At 48.7% G+C, this 23,511-nt stretch overlaps 1 protein-coding gene across 3 annotated transcripts in view; it reads left to right on the forward strand.

The window, feature by feature from the left end:
- The window catches only part of Tei (irregular chiasm C-roughest protein teiresias), a 283,055-nt gene that overhangs the window by 67,612 nt on the left and 191,932 nt on the right, over positions 1–23,511 (forward strand). For 2 of the 3 annotated variants that reach the window (XM_076812332.1, XM_076812331.1), the window contains exon 3: positions 13,493–13,534. The exons of the other annotated variant lie outside the window; for it this stretch is intronic. In XM_076812332.1, the coding sequence (XP_076668447.1) occupies positions 13,493–13,534 (42 nt within the window). The remainder of the gene's footprint in view (positions 1–13,492; positions 13,535–23,511) is intronic. 3 annotated transcript variants of the gene reach the window in all.

The following is a 23,511-nucleotide window of genomic DNA, read 5'->3' on the forward strand; positions in this document are numbered from 1 at the left end:
TGCTTTGAGCTGGCAAGAATCGGCGCGCTACAAACAGAAGCGCAGGGAAAACTAATCACATGTTGCAACGTTCTGACCTCAGCGAACACGCATTACGGACCGCAGGCGTACGCGCGCGCGGCGAAATAGGCATTCCATGCTGGTCCGCTCGATGGCAGTACGCCCGGAATAAATTTGCCAATCCCTGGCGCGAATTAATATTAAAAAATCGCGCCGGCGACGAAGCTCCGTAATCGTCGCAGTGTTACATCGAAGCACGGCAGAGCGAGTCCGTTTTCCGAGAGTGCTAATCTTTATTTGATAAAGCGCGCCCGGTTCAAGATTATTGCGTTTGGTAATGACGGAATTGAATTACATTGGAAATTGAATCCCCGGCTTGGAGCGAGACGCAGCGAACGGTGAAATGTAATTTTTGATTTCACGCCGGAACGCTCGCCGCGCGATGACAATGGCCACCCCCTTGGATCCGTAGGCGTGTCGGTCCGGTTGACAAATTTGCATTTCTTCGCCGACCGGGCGGCAAGAGAATCAAGGATAGCCGGGCCAAGCGGCGTGACGGATGTTGATCATCCATCAGGATCAACTATCCAATCATATTGATGGAGAAATGAATCGCATTCGGCGCGCTATTGTCGACGGAAATGCGATTCCCTTTTCAGCTTGTCACGGAGTTTTTGCGCTTGATATATCGCGAACGGGCGGGGCCACGGGAACACGGGCCGGGCCGATAAGAAATCCCGCGGAAAAACATAAGTAACGCGATCAAGCTCCTTCGAGCGATATTTATAACCGGAGACGATCGTGGCAAAAACGTGACGGGGCTTGGGTTTCGATGACACGCGAAACACGGCAAGCGGGAGGCAAGATTGCCATTCATTAGTGAAGGAATCGACGAAGGAAATGTCGCGGACTGCTACGATTCTTGATATTTTATATTCAGAGTCAGGGAGTTTGGTGGTCGTTTTCGTTCAGGAAGATAGGGGAGACCGTTTTAGAGACTTCCAATTGGTTTTCTTTTCAATTTAGCTTCCTGGATAAATGAGTCTTGAATGTGTTATTTTAACTCCAAATTTTTCCTGCGTGTTTATAACAAGCTTATAAACATACATGTACACGCGTTTGAGAAAACGTTGATTCTAACATTATTAAATAATTAATTTTCCACTGAGTACACATTCGCGGAGGTATAAGCAGTAAAATCTGCTCTGGGTACTCCAAAGCTGTGGACTTGTCCCGTGGAAGCTTATACAGAATAGATGAGTACACATTCGGGGTAAACTGAGCTGCAAAGAAAAGATGCGCACGTGATGGAACAGAATCTAACCTCAAAAAAAATGAAAAATCTGTCACAGTTTTCGACAACCACAGTTAAAAAAGAAAAACTGAAACTGACGTGCTACACACGTCATCCCAGCGCAAGGGGTTAATAATTACCTACATCCTTAATTAAAACTCGTATTTTATTTCAGCTCACTTTACCCCAGATAGTAGCTCACTTCACCCCATATATGATAAATAATATTAAGCAGCTTGTAGGCACTAATTTTATACTATGTAGAAACAAATTAAGTCTTGTTTTTGTCATTTTAGTTCGCTTTTTAAGCAGCCGGGTTTTTTTTAAAAAATATTTTAATTTACAGAAATTGAAGTGTTCTAGCGACAAAGCTTCAGATTAGTAGCGAAACGTTTCAACGGTTGTCCCGTTTTTCCAAAGGCTAGCTTGTTCTTCTATTTATCGCCGGCAGCGCGGCTTTAAAAGCACGCTAATTCGCTACGTACTAACGCCTACGTGTACTAAACCGTCGAGGACTTAATCTGCGCGATCTACTTCTCGCGATGAAGTGAGCCACGTAAGACGTGCACGACAGCTGGGTAATTAAGACGATGGATGGAAAAGGGGCCGCGCACAATGGATGATATAGTTTCCACGGTGGATAAGAAACCGTTATCATTTATTAATTGCAACGCAGCGCGCGCGAGGGGGGTTGTATTAACGAAGCAAATGCACCAGCTGCGCTCCACCGTAATTTATAGGCTGCGTATACAGCTGTGCTGCTTTTTTCTCTCTCTCTCTCTCTCTCTCTCTCTCTCTCTCTCTCTCTCTGTATTTCTTGTTACGTCAGTCGTCTATCGAACTCGAATTCTGTTTCTGAGCAGGACCGCGTAACTTCGCCGCGGCCACTCTTCGCAACTGCTACTAACTGGCATTGAATTAAAATCAAACTGAAATTCAATTCGAACAGCAGTCGACGTGGGATATTCAATAATTTCGCAATGTTTCGGAGCAGAAGTATACTTGTATAATAACGCAACGCTCAACACAGTTCCATCAATCGTGTCGCTTCCAATTTCGTTGCACATACTGCAACGAATTCTGCAGCTAGGAAGTGTGTAATAATGCCCGATCCCAGAGACCTTGGCTGAATCAGCGCGCCGAGGTTCTGCCTCCTAAAATATGATATTCTCGCGATTCTCGTTTCGGATGCCGGTCGCGCGGAAATTCACGAGATCCGCGGTCCTCCGCATCGATGCGGACGGCTCGAAATTTCGATTGTGGTTATGCAACTCGACGTCCAATGCATATCAGCCGCGATCATTGATTCACGATGGATACGTACGCCATTCCACGGTGTTGCGCGCAGAAAATCGTTCGGCCTCCCTGCATGTACGCGCGTGGGTATCGCGGTGGACGCGTCGTTTTGAAAATTCGCCCCCCGCCGCTGGTATCTTCCCATTGGCGAAAGTATGCGGTTCGATCTACTTCGCCGGATGGAATCTCTAGCAGGATCGCGGCCCTGCCGAGGGGGGGAGTTTAACGGCGAATTTAACGCGTATCGATCAGCCCGATGCGGTCGCCGATCGAGAGCAGCTCTAACTTCGTCCCCCGTCGGATTCTCAACTCTCCTCGCTGAACTTTTTTGTCTCTGAAAGCGCCCATTCAATTAGGATGAATTGGAATCTTCGCGAGCTGCTGGCAGTTTAAAGCAAAGCTCCGCGAGCTCCTGTACCTGCTTTGTACTTCATCATTTTAACTCCACGCGACTGCAACGTTAACGAGATTTACCAGGCAATCCCTTTCATTTTTTTACCTTCCCGAAAGTTTGCCTCACTGGTATGATTAATCTTGGCCGGATCAGGGGTCGAGTGGCTTGCTGTATAATTAAAAGGGTCGAGTCGATTTGGCTGAAAGTTCATACTCGTCGTGTATGTAACTAAGCGTTTCAGGGGACTCTGCAGCGCCGGATCTAAGTAAAACAAATTGCAGCCTTCTTTGCGTACGCAAACTTTCATTTAGTCGACTATTTTCACTAATTAGGTAGCTTGAAAGAACGATGCGAGCCAGCACTGCACCCCTCTGCGCCGGTCGAGGATGAAGGCATTGGAAATCTGTACAAGAGTGGGGAATCACTGCCGGGGAAGAAACAATCGATCAATCGGTTTGCTATCTCCCTCGACCTAATGGCTGTCGTCTGCGCTCTAAACTTTCGATCTGAAGCACCTCGTACGGGAGACCGGACCTAGTTGATACGTCTTTTCAGTTTTCAATGTTTTTTTATTTTTGTTTGAATTAATTACTTGATAACAATTATGCTAAAATATACTTTGGCCCTTCCTCTTTAATATATCGTAAATGAACAGTTGAGAAAATACACACAAAATGAATGAAAAAATGTTATTTGGACGATCAATTTGGATGTATCGAAATTATTTACTTCTTCTCTATATAAACGAAAACAGATAAAAAAACGATCGTTAACGTCAACGTACACACACGTACGCTGGATCGTAAGAAAGAATTGAGCAACAATCTTCGCGTATCTCGCTGAAATGGAGTTACATATATACGGTGGCGAGATAATTCGTCTGTATCAACTAGCCCCGGTCTTCCCTACCTTTTCCTACAACAGATACCTCAGCATTGCGGTAAAAGAAAACTACTTAATTAAACCAGCTTAATTAAGCACACTGATTATCGAATATTTTCCGCGGCTCGCGGAAACAATATGACGCAGACTGGGTGCACAAGGAATATCGAGTTTAGCGAGGAGCGTACCGTGTCGATTTCGATATCAGAGTTTTCACCAACAACTGTGCTGCGGACGCCGCGCGGAGTATCGGATGAATCTATACACCGTGCACGATCCCCCTGTCTTTCTCGTCGCCTATCGGGGCAATCGAACGCGCTGTAATATCGGAGAGGCCACCGGTATTAAACAAACATATAAGAAGAATTAACGAGGATCCGTGCGTGGCATGGCGCGGCGCGGCGCACTTGTAAGTCGCGCGACTTGAATAATGGATGGGCTGACAAGACAGCTCCGGCGATATACCCCGACAATGGGCTTCCCCTTCGTCTCGATTCCCCCTACGTTTCTTCCTTCCTTCCTTCCTCTCATCCGTCACGTTTCATCGTGATTTCGAATTTCCCTCGCCGGGAATATCGGGGACAGTCGACGTCCCCGTGCGACGGGGAAACAACTACCCTCGCAATAAATAACAAGCCTGAAAAACCGTCGGGAGTCTCTGGGACTTGCATCGAATGTCTTGTTTGCCGTGTCGAGTGCCGCGCATCCCACCGGTGCATCAAAATATCATGGAACATTACACCACCGGGAGCAAAGCGAGAGCTTGCGCGTGCAAGTAAACCGGAAGCAACCGGTGCATCGGAGGCCGGCGAAAGAACGCTTCCTTGGGAATAAATTTAACGAGGGGTGCGCGCGCCCCCCCCCCCCCTGATTGCCCGGCCGTTTTTCCCTCGGGGAAGCCTCGCCGAGGGAAGTCGTTGCCCGCGAGACTTCGCGGAAGCCGGGTGAAACGGCGGTTTAGGGGTATAAGCAACCGGATATCGGAAATATCGAATTTCGCGAATTCACCTTAATGGGCATCCCGTGTTCAGACCTGAAAAGTAGACTGCAGCCGGGCTGGCGGAACAGTCGAGTGGCTAGATGAAGTAACGTATAGTGTCTTGAAGTTATTTAATTAAAGAAAGGCGAGAGGGAGGAAAGGTGGCGGGTGGGGAAGGTGTGGCGGGCGCTTGCAGCCAGCCGGGTGCCTCTGTGTATCGGTACACAGCCGAGGAGGAGGAAAGTATGGGCGCAAGAACGCTATAACGCGGCCCGCACCATGCTTCAGCGAGCCAGGTCTCATGATAAATGAGATTCGAATCATTAATTAACGGGCCCGCCCTTCGGCGGTGCTTCCCGACGAGTTTTACAACGTTGACGGCTGTCGCCTTAAAAATTCAGGCGGTAACGCGGGCGCGTTGAAATTGAAGCTTTTTTGCATCGCGCCCCCCCCCCGACCCAACAATGGGTGGCTGGTCGATAATCGATGCTCTGGAGGGGAACAGAAAATTTGTATACGTGGTCCCATTGTACGTGTATAATTGAAAGTTTTAACGGTTCTCGATAGTTTCGAGTTATCGCGTGAATGGGATTCGTTTTCTTCCCTCTCTCCCGATTGGGTAAATTACAATGGCCGTTAACATAGCGGAACGCGATCGAGCAGCAAAGGATCGTTCGTCGTGGAAATTTCCCGCTGGATGGTTTTCGATTCATTTATTATACCCTGGAGAAACACTGGGTCGGAGAACGTACGGCGAGTTCGTTCAATTACATCCTTTGTTTCCTTTACTATCGTCCCTTTGATTCCGCTCTTTGCCTTTTCCTCGTTCTGGATATTGCCCCGTGACAGCGGTCCGCGGCACAGCTAGCAAAAATCTTATCTTAGGCACCGCTCCGCTGGAACCTCTCCAAAAGGTTATAACACAAACAATTTCGGAGGAAACTTTTCTTAAATCACGTACGATATTGCGGCGCTGCTTTGTTCGCAGGGTTAGGGCAGGCCACGCGGGCGTACGGTGAAATAGAGGGAGAAAAAGTCGGGTGGAAGATAGGTCAAACGAAACGGACACGGGCGTTCCACTTATTTCGGGGGAAATACGATATAAACGATGCGTGATATTAATCTCCCATCGATCGTTCGTTGTCCTCCGGTTCCTTCCTCCTTCTACGTTGACCTCCATAGCATTCGTGGATCCGATGGCACGTCTAGCAGCAATAGTATAGGGTAGATTCACAGTTTGTGACCACTTTAAGGTATTGCGCCAGTTTTAGCCACTTCTTAAAAAATATAGGTGAAAAATTTAGTTTCACCGATTCTCTTCAAAATTACAGCATTTGTCGATAACCTTGCAAAAACAAAGTATACTAAATTTCAACGGCCTATGTCAAATAGTTTTCGAAATATTTAATGTTAAAGTTTCGAAAATTCAAACAAAATCGGCTGACGCGTCATCACTTAAACTGTAATATCTCGGTCATTTTTAAAGATAATGCCGCCGTCTTGGGCTCATTTTAAAACTGAAGGAATGCTTTCTCAACTCGTCTATAAAATATTTTGTTTATTGCTAATAAACTTAACAGTAATCGATGTCAAAGTTTCAAATCGCGATTTGACGTCGTTCCCACCCACGGTCTGGCTTGAAAAAAATATCATTCGATTCGTTAAGTCTTCAACTAATAAATGCCTTTTTCAAAAAAGTGCAGAGATTTTGGGAACAGTTAATAAAAAAATAAAACTTACGCTAGTGCATCATAAGGAATAAATGTAACCTTATATTTCTGGCGGTATGCTAAACAAAATATTTATCATGTGAAATTCTCCACATAATAATGATCTGCAAGCGAATTAAAAGTAACATAATTATGCACGTGACCAAAAACAGTGCATTGGCCACAAACGGTCATCTACCCTATCCACCTTATTAATAGAAGCTTTCCAAGAAATACCACGACAGAGTAGAGAGTCCAATTCAGCTCAGCCTGCCGAACCCCTCGCGTAGCACGCGGCTCGCATCGATCGCAGAAATTCTCGTCCCCCGCAGATTTCACGTCCCGCGGCCGCTTGATGAATACGCGCCGCGTGAAAAATTGATGGTCCAGAGTGGGAGGAGCGCCGTAAGAAAAATCCGCGATGTCCTCGATAATGTCACGGCCCGATCCGGGTCCGCGTATACGTCCGACCGAGAGAAAGGATAGGCGACTGGTATCGAATTTTGCGGCAGATCCCCGATATCAAAATCGCCGCTTGGAATGTTCTGCACGTGTCCCGGGGCTTGAGGAATCCCGAAGGAAGCTGTCTCGTTGCGTCCTCGCCCCGCCTTATCACGTGCACGCGATCGATCCAGTTCGTCTTCGGGTTTCCCTCATTTATATTCCGCTCGTCTAGCACAGCTTTCGGGCCCGCCTCGATGTGGCAGGGAGAAAGGGGCTAGAGGTAATCCTGTTGCAGTGGCAAAGTTTCGAGTAACGATTTGACATTTTGCCCTGTAAGTAGACCCGCCCGCGCCGCGGGGATCGTGACCAGCGCGTCCGGGGAGGGGTGGCCGGGAGAGAAGATAAAAAAAAGCAACGCTAGCCCATGCGACCAGTCCAGCATCCCTCTGCGCCTCGGTCCGCGTGTTTTTCCGAACGATCGCGTAACGCAGTTATAGGCCAGGACGCCTCGAGAGTTTGCAACTCTGGCTTCCTCTGGAGTAGCAGCTACCCGTGGCTCCTCTTTCCCTCATCTTTTTCCGCACGATGAACCGGCCCGCTCCTTCGCAAGGCAGCTAGAGGAACATGGCCAAGTAAATTTGCAGGAACTCAAGGCGATCGCTATTCACCGGTTACTGCTGTTACCTTCGAGTCTAGGTGTGTATGCGGTATTTTCGAAAGAGAATGAAAGTACGAACACCCCGCGTACGTTTCGCGGGACGGGGCGCACGTGTATCGGGCGATTAAATTTTAGTTTAACGATTTAGCGTCGCGCAAGCCACGGTCGGCGGCCTCGGAATCCCGCCACCCGGAATGCTTATGAAAAACTCGGCCCCGCTGCTGCATATTCATTAGCAGTGATATCCGCGCGCGTGCTTTGTTTTAAGGGTCGATTTAATTTTTAGCAGGGTCGCGGTGCGCGAGCGCCGTGTCCCCTCTGTTTCCCGCGAACAGAGCGATCGCGGATGCAAATGCCGGGCCGATCAGGCCGTGGTGCAGCATCGTTAATTTACGAGCGGCGTATTTTTCACGTCTTTGACGAGATTACCGTCCCGGTTGCCGGAGGGCAGGGCGGCGATAAGGGGTTCTCGGGGAAACGGTGATATCGCCGTCGACACGGTTAGCTCCAACGACCGCTCGTTCGTTTCCGTTGCATCTTCGTTCGCGTGCAAGCTTTTTCCCCGGCCGCTCTGGCGCTCCCACATTTTCCTCTCGTTTGCCCGTTCCTTCGTCGCCGGTTCGGCCGTTCGGTTCTATTTCGCGTGGCAGTTAGCCCGACGTGCTGGCACCGCAGGTCTCGCGGCCTCTCGCTGTCGTGGCCGCTTCGGGCCAAGTCGATTTGCCCGGGCCGTCGTCACGTTCGGGATCATCGCGGCGCGCTGGCAACCGGTCACGGGAATTTCGAATGAATTTTCGTATTTCCAGCGGTGTAACCCTGTCGACTCGGTGCCCCAACGGGTCGCGCGGACGGTACGCGAAATTGCTGGATATCGCGGGTCGCGCGCTCGTTACTTTCCACGCGGCTACGTAAAACACGGCTGTTTTGTTTGCATCGTCGAGGTGACGCGGTTAGAAAGCGCTTCGCCAAATATGGATGGCGGGTGGAAACGGCTTGCTGTTTGACGCGGCTGACAGCTCGGGAATCGTTTTACGACGGGCTTCTGGAAACGCGGTGGTGTATCGTTCATTGCAATGATTAGATAATAAATTTTTATCCCAAGTCAGCGGATGAGCAGTTGCCGTCTGGACCCATCCTTAAAAAAAATTATGATTTTATCGAAACAGTATTTTTTTCTGTACTACTACACTTAGCCCGTTTTTAGTAAACTACCTCTTCATTTTCTCGAAAAAATAGGCCCTTCAGGACGTTTGCCACCTGGCCCTTTTTCGGTAAATCCGCCACTGATTTGAGAGTTGCCAGCCCACGAGTGTCCCATGCGCAATGCTTGGTCGCGGCGCGTATGGTGACTGCATCCTCGGCGCGAGACGGCTGACTATGTCCGACCTATTCTCCTTGGATTCCCTGCACTGGTTTGTTCTCCGCGTAGGTACCTACTGGTGATTTCGCGCGGAGTAGAAATGAATATTCGATTGCTGAATCTTTGTGCAGTATGATTGAGTTGCACGCGTGTAAAATTTCCCTCGAATATCTCGCGGAATTAACTTCAGCGATGTTTTACACAGCCCCCTTTTTTTCACTCTGCAGTCGTTTAAACGGCATTTTACAAAAAAAATCAGCCCTATCACGAGCGATATAATGTCGTCACGCGGATCGGGCGGCAAATTGATTTTGCAACCATGTAAACGGGTCAGCGTATGCACTATACGCGTCTGCATGTTACGTCGCTGGAATACAGAGATCCCGCTGCAGCAAAATAAATAATTCCGCTGCAGCAAGATAAACGGAGAGGGTTTTGTACTCACGCTGCTTGAACGCTGTTTCCAGATCGACTCGAGCGAACACTAGTCCTGGCCAATGGGATATTAATTCCCTTTCTGACCACGTTTTCCGATTGCGCCCCCTTTGATAACAATATCCTTGACTCGATCTCGTGCGTCGCGTCCCCTTTCCACCCTCGGCGGATAAGACTTTTAGAAAGGGGCAGAGTTCGAGCGCAGTTTTATACTGACAATAGGCGACTTTCATTCGCCGACGAGCGAGCCTCAATCGAGCAAATGTTTATTCGAACAATATGGATGCCGAATACATATTTGTTCGTTACGAGAAGCAACGTCATTAAATGCCGACCCAACCTTTTGTTACCCGCGTAATGCCGCGTTTAATTAAAATGTGGGACGGATATGAATTGTTGACAAAAGCATGCGATATGTTGACTGATTGTACAGCGAGCTTTGGTCCCGCATAATATTGCACAGTCCTTTTAGAAGGAGACTCCCTCTACAGTTAATTCTTCTCGAGTACCTACCCTTCGCACCGATAGCCGAATATTGAAAAATCATTTAGACAACGCAGTGTTTCGTCGAAAACCACGAGACAATTATTACCCAGACGGTTGATTTATTTGGAGGAGCTTTAATCGGGTCAAGGGGATAAACGTTTCTTCTAAATTACTCGAATAACGGGCGAGCTTCAAAAGCTACTCGCGACGCCGTCATTAAAAGCATCGGGCAAGCAAAATGCGAAAAGAACGGCGGTGGAGGGTGGTGTGTAGGGTGCATACGAACGATCCATTTAGATAATCTATATAGGCGCACGGTGCAGTGTGCGTGGAGCCTGTGCCAACAGCTTGCAGCAATCGTTTTATTTTTATATATTTTTTTTTTACCCCCGCGTTCGCCCTCCACCCCGTCGTAACAACGTTTTCGAAACTGCCTCGCACTTTTCTGCGCGCGCGCGATTTAAATATATTACAGTAAAAACGGATCGGGCAAGTTCCCTCGATCCACTTGACGTAATTCGTTCGCTTGGTAAATTACATTCGATTCGAATGGAGCCCACCCCTTCGCCCCTCCGTCCTCCCGAATGCCGACGCGAATTCGCGGCTGATCGCGGAACACGCTGGACCGTTAAGCAAATTTGTCGCGAAACGGATTAACCCGTAATTACACCGAAATATACCTAAATAGTGAGAGCGTTTCAATCGGCCGCCTATTGTTCCATTATGTCCGCGAATTAGGTCGTTTATTTTTTCTCCCCTCCCGCGCTGCGCCTCCGCCGAGCGTTTTATCATTTCGAAACCGTTCCACGGCTCTCGCGGGGCGATTACAATCTTTTGTCCACGCGGAATCGAATCAAAAGCTTGGCAATTACGATACGCGTAACTAAAAATATAGGATATTAAAAGTGCAACTGCGCTCCATTTATAAACGTATAATAATGTTTAAATTTATAATTGACATTTCTTTGCCTAATGGTCATTCACTGGTATGCGGTCAATTACTGGTTGGTTTGCCCTATTTATTAACACGTTTGAATAAAAGCTCCCTTAAACGAAGGTGAGGATAAATTTCGCCGAGGTGGAGTTATTGTTTAAAAAAAGAGAAGGAACGGCGGTATCAGCGAGGAAACCAGCTCCACTGAATCCTCCCTCTGGATCGTAGGTAAAGGTTCCTCCCGGTCGTTCGTCCTACGGCGAAGACCAGGTTAAGTTAGGTGTGATCTCTTATCGGGCCGGCGGAGTAGCGAGTCTACCCACGTCCCTCTTATCTTTCTCGGTTCCCGGTTCCCTCCCTGTTGAACTTACAACCCACCCATACATACGCGCGATACATATTGTCGTTCGGATCTAAGAACCTGCCAGCGGTGCTGCACTCGCCCATAGAAGTGGCAACCATCGGCTGTCGTCATGTAGGTCGTCGATGGGCGAGGGGTTCGGCCGTTTTTCCAGCCAGCTTCGTCGCCGCATCGCGCCGTCTCCCCGCCAACTTTTATGAACAGCCGCGCACCCCCCTTTATCGCTCGCCCGAGCAACGTCGTTGAGAAGCTCGCTTAAAGACACTGCTATATTATGACGATAACTTTGCGAGTCAGCCCGGTCACTGTAGGCTACACTTGACAAATCCGCGTTCCACTTCACATCCGTACCAGTTCCAGAAGTTCCCTGGTAACGATCATATCCGTAACGAGCGCGAGCTCACCCCCCTCCGTTGCTCGCGCCCCGATCGAAATAACACCGAGCAATTATTGCTTCTCGAACTTCGTCAGCAGCGTGAAAGATTCGCGATTCCGCGAGAGCCCGACTCCTTTCGCGATCGAGATAACGGGTCCAAGCTGACGCTTACACTTCCTCTTTTCCCGGAATTGGAGGATTCATGATCGTCGCTCGTGAATCTACCTCGGCTGGCTAAACTTCCGACGAGCGCTGTCGTTCCTACTGCAAACAGAATTAAGAGCCCCAGCGATGCCCCTTCCTTGTGCGCTGGCGAAAATAATATCCACGTCATCGGATCGCTTCGTTAAACAATCCGCAGGGCGGAATGGCCGTCTCCGCTTTTCCTGGCCCGCCACGCGGTGGCAGAGGGTGGGGCGTGTAGGTGAAACGATGGAAACGTGCACGGTGCCTGAACCAGGATCTGGTTTCTATACCACTTCGAAGAACTCAGTCAGCCGGACCAGCCGAGAAGCGAAAGTTTCCGAAGTGGATGCGTCGCGGAGGCAACGAACGAGATTGAAATACCCCCTCGTTTCTACCCCTCAAGTCCCTCCCCCTCTCGCTCGTCGCCTTTTTCCCTTCTCCGAGCTTTCTTTCCACTCTTCCTTCCACCATTCTTCCCGCTCTCCTCCGTTTGGTCCTCCGACGCCACCTCCACTCCTGGTTGGAGCCCGCGTCGCTTTTATCCTCGTGCACGCCACGCCACGTCCGATTTGTAATTCAGCGAGCCTCGGCTGGTGTGGGAAGCAGCGAGGAGACAGGGGGTGACTTGGCATGCGGGGTGTAGAGTTGACGCTGCGCTCAAAAAGTACCGTAGATAAAGTTTGAATGCGAAAGTTACGGGGGCCGCTTATACAGCGAACGTTCGGACGAGAGAGAGAGAGAGAGAGAGAGAGAGCGAGAGGGCGGGAGCGAGCGGAGCGCGATGGAGATATAAAACGGGGTGCACATGATGGGGATCTCGGCCCGATAGGGCCGTAAGTACGTTAACTTTACCGTTTATGTTCGACGAACGAGAAACACCGACGATTCCACTGAGAAAAGTCAGCTGGAACACCTAGCCAGCCTGTCCCCTTCTCTTTCGTTGGGGTGCCATTTCTTTTGCGACTCCCATCTGCCACGTTTCACAATGCGGATTTAAGCTATCGATGTAATTGCGTAACTTGTTTCAGATTTTACACAGAACCTCTGATTGTATCGGTCAGCGTACGGTTCTTGCGGTTATTCTTCGCTTTCCCGAGTTCCTCAACGTGCCCGGTTACGCGGAATTATATTTCCCTCGTCTCTGCTCCCATATAATTGTAGGTGGATCCGTGGATTCAATTCGACGACCTCGCCGTTCGTTTTCCCGATCGCTGTGTTTATCCCCGCGAGTTCAATGGGAGACTCGACTCGGTCAAGTCGTTACCGAAAAACGATCCGGTTCCGCGGGGCGTTCGTTAATTATTAAAAACATGAGCCTCATTAAAACACAAGGCTGCATCAGCTTGCGCGGTAGGATCGATCGACTACACTTCCACCAGCGCTCGCCCGTGGCTCGGCGAGTTTCGTGGTAATTTTCGAATATTTCTGAAAATTAATTTAGCCATTGCATTAGGGAGAGCACGGTGGAAGACAGCGGAGAAAGGTAGCGGGCTGGGGCGAGAGGCGACGGGGGGAGGAAGCGAAGAGACTAGGAAGGCCTTTCACTGCTCGGCACAATGAAACTTGGCTGCAGAATTCGAAAGTTTTGATTACGCCTCTATTTCTCGGCCATTCGGGAGAACAGTTTCTTTCTGGCATTTTCCCCGGACGCGATACGTCGATCCTCGAAATAACGAAGATATATTTTCTCTGTTCCAGGGTTGCGACAACGTTCCGGCCCCACCGACACGCCGAGGGGTGGTGAGTTCGTTATTCATTCTCATTTAATTGAACCGATAGCCGGACGCTGAACAGTAGTTTATATATCGTTCAGCGTTCGAGGCCTGTCGATGAATATTAATTTTCCCGTCGAGAGTTGGTCGACGATAGGAAGTGCACGCGATAATCGCGGAGCCGAAAGACGCGGTGGAAAGGTTTCGGCGTGATTCGGGGTTGCAGAGGAGAGGGATGCACGATAATTCGATTATCCGTAAGCGTTCGTTTCGGGGTCGACTGTAAATGGAAATTTGGAAGGGCGCGGGCTGTCTAAATAGGATTCATAGTATTCCAAAGCATGGATTTAAACGTTAATTTGGGGAATAATATACTTGGCCGTTCCGCTGTTCGTTGGCGGCGCTCGTTAGCGTAATTGACGTAAGCCTCTCGATTAACGAGGGCATTTTGTAGCCGTGGGAGACACGGAAAAATGAACGGACCGCCAATAAATTTCAACGGGGATGGCAGTGAAATAAAGATGTTAAAGCGTCCGCTGTCAGCCTCATAAATCGTTGACCCGCTCTCGCCGATACTTTTAGCGCGAGTTCACGCGCCAACGGCTGATCGCGCAAATTTCCCGGCTAATGATTGTTTAAACATGCTTGCAGTAGGGAGCGTAGGGACGTCGCGTCTCTTTACTCGTTAGATCCAAGGCAGATTGACTCGTTCCAAAGGGATTTGTGGCTAATCTGTTCATTCTATTTCAACATGCGACCCAAAGTCGGAGGTCTGCAAACATTTTGCATCCGCCCAACGAATGGGGGAGGACCGGGGCTAGATGTTACAGGGGCAGGTTGTTACAAAGCAGTTTAAATTTTTTTCATTTGGACTACCACAAATAATAGACACGTGTCCCCGTATGAAACGGACGACGATAATTAGTGCAACTGATTTCAGTGGTTTTTTTATTATTTTTAAAATAGAATTTTTGTTGTATATTAATTGTAATACATTCTTACCATTAATAAATTTACTTTTGTCCAAGAAAATATAATTATATTACTCATAATAAGCCTCGTTTCGTAAAATTTAATCCTGTAACAACTTGCCTCGTATTATGTAACAACTAGCCCCTACTCGGGGTACGTTGATACAACATGTCTCGACTTTCAAAATGGCTTGTTACAGAGTCATGGTTTTCGTTTAATTACACGCGATAGCGGTCATCGGTAGAGGAAAGAACGTACTTTGAGTAAGAGTCATTGATAGTATTGATTATGCAATGCACGAAAAAAAAAATAAAAAATAAAAAACTGAAAAATGTAACACCTAGCCGCGATCTCCCCCACTTATTTCGCTTATAAACCGCAATAATATAAATACATTCCTGTATCGCGCGAAAACACCTGGCAAAACTATGAAAAACCCGACGGAAGCGGCTGCGTTTCACGAATTTATCACTAAAAAATCGCGTATAAATAATACCCCTGCGTTAGCTTACTGAAATTTGAGCATCATATTTTTTTCCGAGACGCATCGATCCGATATATCGTTCGTTGATATTCACTTGCGGGCGTTATTTCCGGCATGATATTCCACCGATACCCACGAAAGTTCGTCGAAAGTGGATACACTTCTAAACTCCCCCGATCACAGGTATCAATGTCATCATTGAATTCTGAACAACGCGAGAGAAATCTCTCGACGCGTGCGGATTATCCCAGCCACAACCTGCCACTTGTTCATTCAATATCGGCCAGCATTTTCGCTTCCCCTGTGCCGAGCTATTATGAAATAAACAGCATTTTCCAAACAGGATTCGATATCCCTGTACACTTACCCGGCTAATCTCTACCATCGGGATCCGCGCGCGTTCGATTCCCCGGGCAGGTTTTCGGTTTGGCATCGGCTTCAGGAAATAATGTATTCCGTTAGGAGGAGTCACGATAAAACCACGGTGAAAGCGTCCTCCTGGTTCTGACCGCTCGGCACCGACGTCCCCATCAAAAGGTTCGGCGCAGCGGTTCACTTTCCACCAACGACGCGAAAGTTAAATTGCCCTGGGGCGGTTGCCGACGCCATCGGTGAATTTTTAGCTGTGCATCGGGAACGGGGACGGCGACGGTATCGTACGCTCGTACTTTGAATCCGGCTCGTTCAAACGGGATCAACCCTAATTGAACATTCTGGTGTCTTTTAAAGGGGGAGGGGCGCGGGGAGACGCTAAACGGGCTGGCAAGGCTATGCAGCAAGAGGTTTAGCGGGCGGGAAGACAGAGCGAAAGTTCGATCGTGCCCGTCGATGCGGGGGGGGAGGAGGCTTTAGCAGCGTCAATGAAAATCCACGTTTCTGTGTACAGGGAACCGCATGCACGGGAAACTCGGCCGTGCTCGGACATTTATCGTTAACGCTGCGCCCACCCGATGATCGATACTTGGATCGCGGTGCGCGCTCCAACTCCGATACGTTGTTCTAGGGTTCACGGTTCTAGAGTGATCTCCATAGCCACGATCTGTTTCGTAAACTATCTACATTGTGGGATTTCGTATACTTAATAAACGTGCTGCGCTAAAATTAAGGGAGAATTTGTAAATAACAGTAGTCAACACTGAAGCCCTTTAGGGAGACACTCTGTTGCACAGACCTCAGCCTCGAATTATCCCGCAGCCTTCTCGAAACACCCGATATTAATCGTTCATCCTCGCCTCGAGCAACGTTCGTGTTTCATTAAAGTTTAAATTATCTGGTCGCGCGGCTGCACCGTTCGGTTTTTCATCGTCGACGGAGTCCGACAGTGTCCTCTCGCGCGAATTACGCGCGCAGGCGGCGCTCGAGCCGGCGACGACAGGGTGGAACAAAACGCGGGGGGGTTGAATCGCGGCGGCGAGGGGCTGCTCGGATGGCAGGAAGCATTGAAACGACGGGGACGCGGCGAGGTGGTTAACGTTTGAATCTGATGCTCGTATCTAATTCTGTTTAGCGGGAGTGATCGAGATACGCGGACGGCGCGTCGTGCGGGAAAGTTTAAATTATCCTGTCCGCCGAGAGGAAGCATCCTCCTCGGGGAGAACGACTCGGGATTGGTCGAGTCTGATTAGTTCGCTCGGTCCCAGCCTCGTTTTATCCTCTCCTCTGTCGTCCTCCTTTCCACGGTTTGGTAACTACCGCCGCCCGCTATGGGGCAGAAACGCCGCCGGTAAGGTGTTGCAATGGCTTTCCTTTCGGGGCCAGCTAACCAGAAGCTGCGAGAAGCAGGGTCACCAGCTGCCTCCATCTACGATTCTCTTTCCAATCTCTTTCTACCCGCCCTCGTCCCACCGTCGCGCTAGCTCTCTGTCCCTTTTGCGAAGACGCTCCACGTGCTCGGGGTCGGTTCCGCGGCTAGCCCCCGCCATCGCCCGCCGTCCGCTGTTTAATCAGACTCCTCTTGATGAACCGGGCTGGTCGGTTGCGCCAGTTCACGGGGATCTGCAACAATTTTCGTAATGAGAGTCCCTTGCAGGCAGCGGGCTGCTTTATATTATAGATATCCCCGGCGAACAGCCCGCGGGGACAATGCGTTCGGTTTTAATTAATTCCACGCGCGCGACCCCGCTCGCGTGTCTTCCGCGCGACGTGTCGCGGCGCGATAGCTGGCTATTTATACGGACGGTAACAGATTTTTCGAACGAGGCTTTTCAGAAAGTCACCCTCAAGTAGAATTCTGATAGAAAGCAATACGTAGGTTTTGGGTTCTTTATTCTCTTTATTTAGAGATCCGTAAAAGTAGCTTTCGTGTTGGCGGAGTTTTTCGGCACAGGTTAGAGTCGTTTCGCGCACCGTGCCCTGATTCGCCGATATTTATTTATAATGCAGCGACACAGGGTGCATCGCTGGCCGATATGTTCTTGTATGGATGCATTCTCGGGGCGGGCCCGGGAATTGGAACAAAATTGCATTCCCATCAAAACGCATGCTATAAAATGTCCCGATCGAGTCGCGCCCAGAGCCAGCCTTTAAACGTCAGCTCGGGAAAGCGGTCGCAGAAAAATCGACGGGAAAATAAACGGAACGGAATGAAACGAATTTAACTATCCACCGGCTACGTGTACGTACGTATGGAATGGGAAGAGGCAACGAGAGCCGCGCGACCTCGACTTTTTCTCGAATCGCTGCGGTAAAAAGGATAGGGATTAAAAGTCCCCCTCCGTTGCTCTCAGCCGCGATACGTATCCTGCCATTAACTTTTTAATCTTCAATTTTTATCCGGTATCAAGTTTCCCCGCCGTTCAAGTTCTGCCCCTCTCTTTAATGCGCGCCCTTGTAAACATCGACGGCCGTGCACGGGAAACGAAGCTCCAGAGTGATAACGCGGATCTTTTAATTGTAACGCACGAAATGTCTGCTTCCGGATTCGCGGACGACAGTTTCGTCTTTCGCGTCTCCGTCGCACGACCCCATTGATCGAAATAATCACTGGAGGTTTAGGATCCCGGAATACCGAGGTCTTAGGAACGTGGAATATTGGGGTTCTAGCAGCATACTATACTGCTGTCCTAGGAACCTAAACCCTTTAATGCAGGTTGGTCCCAAGTACTATGAACTCCATTAATTTCCCACAGCTTCTGATTGCAAAGCCTTCGTCCATGAAGTGATGAATAAATCTGAAGGCTGTAGCGAGCGCGCCAATCTTATACCCGAGACCCTTGCATTTTCGTTGAGAACAGTTTTCGTATGTATCTTAGAAGTAGGGGAGAGGCGCTATAAAAGGGACACTTTTGTTTAGCGTCCATTTCTGACGATATCATTGTAGGTATTTAAAAAACAAGTACATCAATAGAAAGCGTGTTTATTTCCCTTCAATAAAAGTATATTACAGACTCATCAATTGTAATAGAAAATAACAAAATCTTCGATTTTCAAATAAGTGGGAAATGTCCCTTTCACGACTAGGTGGTTTTAAATGGGACAGTATAAGTGCTGGAAGGGACACGTGAATAAAAATAAACTTATTAAGTATTAGAATTATAATTGTAAATCTTAATGATACAAAACAATGGAATCTATGAAAAAATTAACTCTTTCTACTATAAATCATCAATATTTTGTCGCTTTGAGTAGTCACTTCACTGATTCTTAAATTTGAAACAAAACGCCGTCAACTAATAATTGATAATTTAAAACAATGTCATCAATGTATCACATGATACACTAATAACTTTACAGGAAAGTGAAATACATATAGTGTCCAGCAATACATGTGTATGAGAGGGACAGCCATGAAACGGTCGTCCCATTTAAGACTTGTTATACTGTCCCTTTTAAGACTATAAGTGAGTTTAATATAAAAGAACCTCGAAACAAAGAAAACAATCAATTAAGCTTACCTATTAAGTATTTTCGTTTCAGTTGCATGCAGGCTATTTTAATGACATAACACTTTAACACTTTGTATATATCTTGATCTCAGAAAACGACTGAGAAAATCAACGAAAATGTTACTATTTCCGCCGAAAAACGTCAACCGCGGATTACTACTTTTTTGCAAGTGCGGCCGCAGTGAAGTTTACGTCAAATGACTGGGAACGACTTACTAGTATCATAGATAGGAAGACAACTTGCATGTGCAATGCGTTTAGGATTTTGGCAATTCGATTTGTCCCGTTTAAAGACCCCTGGTCCCTTTTATAGCATCTCTCCCCTAATTGCGCGCAAATTACCGAATTATCGGGGGGATGCGCGTGAAGTCGGCCAGAGTTGGCAGGGGCCGGGAGTCGCGCGGAAAGAATCTCACGAAATACGGTAAGGAGGTCGGGCAGTCGCGAACTTGCTTCTTGGCGAGGCGCGTTTTACGCTGATTCGTTGGAGCGGCAAGTATTGTCGGTACCAGATGCAGAGGAGCGACATTCTGTCGAGTTTCTGCAATTCGATTTGAATCTCGTAATACCGAAGTTTCCCGAGAGTTCACGGGAAGTCTAGATAATTACGCGCGCAGTTCTAAGGGAGCAGGGCGGCTAGTTTTTAAAGCCGGGGAGGGTGATTTGCCTCGATTGCGAGACCACTGTTGACGGGTCCATGAAGAAGGAACGGTACCAATTAATGTTCGTCGCCGTACCGATAAAAATGTCCAACTGTTTGAACGGTAATTGAGGGAGTATCGGCCGTCAGAAGCAGAATGCAATTAATATTCTTCGGTTCCCGATGGCGGGCCGGTATCGTCGGTGGCTAATGCGGCTCGCGCCATTTAATACCCCCGAGGAGAAGTGTACAGCCGTGTGCCGTAAGGGCAGCAACTCAATTAACAAAGTGGCTCGTCATCTTCTCTCCAACCTCGAAACTAAATCCGTTTAATACACTTATCTTTGTTGCCGCAGCAACAGAAAGCACTCGAAATCCGTTTAATATACTTATCTTTGTTTCTGCAGCTACGGGGGAGCGTTTCGCTTTTAACGTTTATTAACTTACACGAAGGCAAAAGCTCCGCGGCTATACACAGCACTGTTTCCCGTGTAATCTTATTAGCGTTTAAAATTAAGCTTAGACGTCTTCTCGTATACTTCTCGCCTCTGTTTTTTTCCCCTCCCTCTCCCCTCTCTCGGGGTAAGTCAGACACGTACTCCGCGGGCCATATTTCACTGCTTTGCTGCCGCCCGCTCCCCCGCGGCAACCGGCGAATTCCGCTACGAGCTATGGGCGGAAAGATACGGTTTTATACGATGCAAAGGGGTGGCCGGTCGGACGGGGTTATAAATAATAAATCGCGAGAGGTCTCGTTCGAGCATGAGCGGTCGGGTTACAGGACGGAAATGCACGGGTGAAAGAGCGGCGAATAATTGCGTGCCACGGTCGAAACGCTGCATCGACGCAACCGGCGTTAATTCCATGACGAGCGATCTAATTTATTCGCGTCAATTCACCACGATCGAGCGTTCCCGCTTGTGTTTACATTAATTCCCGTAAAACGGCGACCGCTGTTGCAGCTTGCCACCGTCGGTCGCCTCGAACAGCTTCGACCAGCCTGCTCTCCAATCGAAGGCTCTCCCGTTTCGCTTTATTTCACGCGGTGGTGCATAGGAATTCGTGTGTAGCCCGCGCGAGAAGCCTCGGCGCGTCCTCAAAGCGAAGACGAGCGAAAGGGGGCTTTCCATAGATCGAAGGACTTCTTTGTGCCGCGAAGTGGGCTCTTTTACTCGGCTTGACGGGTACGCGCGCGTGCAATCGAAAGAGAAGACAGCGATCCCCACTCTGGGATCGGGTTCCCTCGATCGCCCCGAGCCGTGGCGTGTAATTACTTCGAAGAGGGTTCACGGCTCTGGTACTGTTCATTCCTACTCGTGCAATGTTGCATTCCAAAGTGCTCTAATATTTCTACAATCATTCTTCGAGGTAACTTCAAGTATTCCAAGTGAAACGGTAGATCCTCCGGAATACTGTCGACTTGTAAAACAGCCACGTCGACGGGCGAAATTTCCTCGCGACGATTCGGGAAACGTCCCGTTAAGGACAGGACCCATGACGCTATAATTCTCTTCCACCCCCTTTTCGATTCTGCTGAAGCGCACAGATCTTCGGCCATCGTCCCTTCCCTTCCCCCTCCCTCTTTCCGCGACGCTGGGCTCCGCGGAATTATTTCACCGCCGCGTCGCCCCCCCCCCCCCTGTATTCGGGTATAGATATCCGTGTCCCGTTCGGGACAGCTTAAGCGGCGCGCGGGCAAAAATTATCACCGATGACAGCCGCGGAGAACTGGCAGTTAGAGGGACAAAGTGCTCCCTCCCTTCGTCCATGCTATCCCGGTGGAAACGTAACTCTCGGTCGGTTATACGGGCCGACGGATAGTTAGAGCTGGTCCGCTGCTAATGGAGACAATTTATTATTTTCAACTTTCCGGCGAGGCGTTACGCCTCTCTCCTACTTCTCCGGGCCCGTGGAACTGTTACACGGCTGATGAATCGTGCCGCGCGGATTCCCGCGCAGGCGAGAACGGCTCCGGAGGAATAGCCACGCAGAAGGCGAGGCTGAAATGAAATCGGACAGAGCTCGGGGACTCGCAACGAAAACGAGCCGGCTTTTCCACTCGTGCGGCCGCAGCTCGCCTCGAAACTGCCACTTCATCTTATAATCGCACATAGCGGAGCGTTATCTAACGCTATTATTTCGTTATTCGTTCTCTCTTCCCGCCGGAAAAACGACCGCTCTATTTCCGCGGCATCTCCAGCATTTCAGGCCACTGAATTTTTCCATTCCAATTCCAACGGAATAATACCCACGCGGACGTGTAGCTCTGCCACTCCACGAGGCAGAGCAAGCGACGCTATTGTTTCAACGAACCTAAGCAGATTCGAAGCCCGCGATCAGAGTGACGTCGCCGGACAGTTTCATTACGAACCTTCTGTTGGGCTCTATTAAGAGGAGCAAAGCCTCGCGGATAAAGCGTCGATGGGGAAGGAAAACGTGCCCGTGTAAAATTACCCGGTACAAAGCTGCCGTTCTCAGCGCCACTCTAAAGGAATTCAAATTCACTTCGTTTATAAATCTCCGTGACACCGTTCGGCACCGTTACTCGGTTACTCGCGCACATTTTTCCTCTGTGATCCCGTATCCGTTTAGCCAGCGACTTCCCCGGACCCCGTCGGAGTGGAGCGACTCGACAAGCGGGGGCGCGCGGCTGCTTAGAACGCGAGGCGATTTAAGTGGACGCGAATTTCGTTCAATTGCACCAGGAACGGTACAACGCCGCGCCGGCTCGTTTATCCTATTCCGCGGCGAGCAAAATAATTCCCCGCGCGGCCCGTGCAGAATTTCCATTATTATCTTGATTATGCAAACAGATTCTAATTGTCGCTTGTAGGACGGGAGGGGCGGCGGTGGCCGCCAGTTACACGGCCGCCCCGTGTACCGTCGGCGTCGAATTACCAAAACGTCCAACTTTAAGCACCGCGGCCATTGCTCTGCCACTGCCACGTAATAACAGGGCACGTGAAGTCCGCGTACACAACACGGCAAGGAATTACTGCGCGCTGCGTGTTGCAATTCCAAATGGCCGGAATACGTAGGGCCGTCTTGAATACGGGGACACTGGAGCGTCGGGGCTAATTGGCTGCTGAGGTAAATTGGGGCAACGCTTTTAACGGGCTCGCGACGCCTCGCGCCACGAACTTCCCAGCGTTTGATCATTTCACGTCTCGTGGAAAAAAGGGGGCAGATACAGCGAGCTGAAAATCTCCTCGCGAGAACCCTTCGGCGATGCTAAGATTGTTGGTGGCTCTTTCGAGGTGAGTTCGGTATTAGCCGGGCATTAAGGGGATATTCTACTCTCTCGGTCGAAAAATCCGCCACTTTTCGGTGATGGTTTTTATAATGGAATACACTCTTGAAATACAAGAAGAAATCTTTGTTGTTTGTTCATTTGAGTTGTTTACTTAAATATTTCGCAGTGAAGTTGGCGTTTTCAGAGTTGCTGCCGGTTGAAATTTCGAACGACTAGATCATCGGAAATAAAAAAGCCAAACATATTTTTCATTTGCAGGAGTATGGCTATCTCGCTGAACACAAATATCTCAAGATTTGTTTAATATTTCCCCACATTTTATATCTATTGAACAGAAAAGAAATGCCATTTTCGGTGCTTTCAACTTCGATCGACTCCCATTTTAATAATTTTGGTTCAAAATTGTTCTTTCGTGGAAAGCGAGATAATCATACTCCTGCGAATTAGAAATATGTTTGGTTCCTTTACTTCCGATGATCCAGTCGCGCGAAATTTCAACCGCCAGCAATTCTGAAGCTGCCAACTTCACTGCGAAATATTTATGAAAACAAATGAAATAAACAAACAACGAAGATTTTTTCTTGTATTTCAAGAGTGGTAGAAAATACCCCTCGAAATTCGAAAACGTTAAGTGTTTATTTCATTATAAAAACCATCACCGAAAAGTGGCCGATTTTTTCTAGGGGGTAGAATGTCCCCTTGAGGGGGTAGTGGACTATTTCGGCTTCAAAAAATCGATTTCATTTTTACTGATTCTGAAACCTTTATCGTT

This window comes from Andrena cerasifolii, chromosome 5 (genome assembly GCF_050908995.1).
Source record: "Andrena cerasifolii isolate SP2316 chromosome 5, iyAndCera1_principal, whole genome shotgun sequence".
Classification (NCBI taxonomy): domain Eukaryota; kingdom Metazoa; phylum Arthropoda; class Insecta; order Hymenoptera; family Andrenidae; genus Andrena; species Andrena cerasifolii.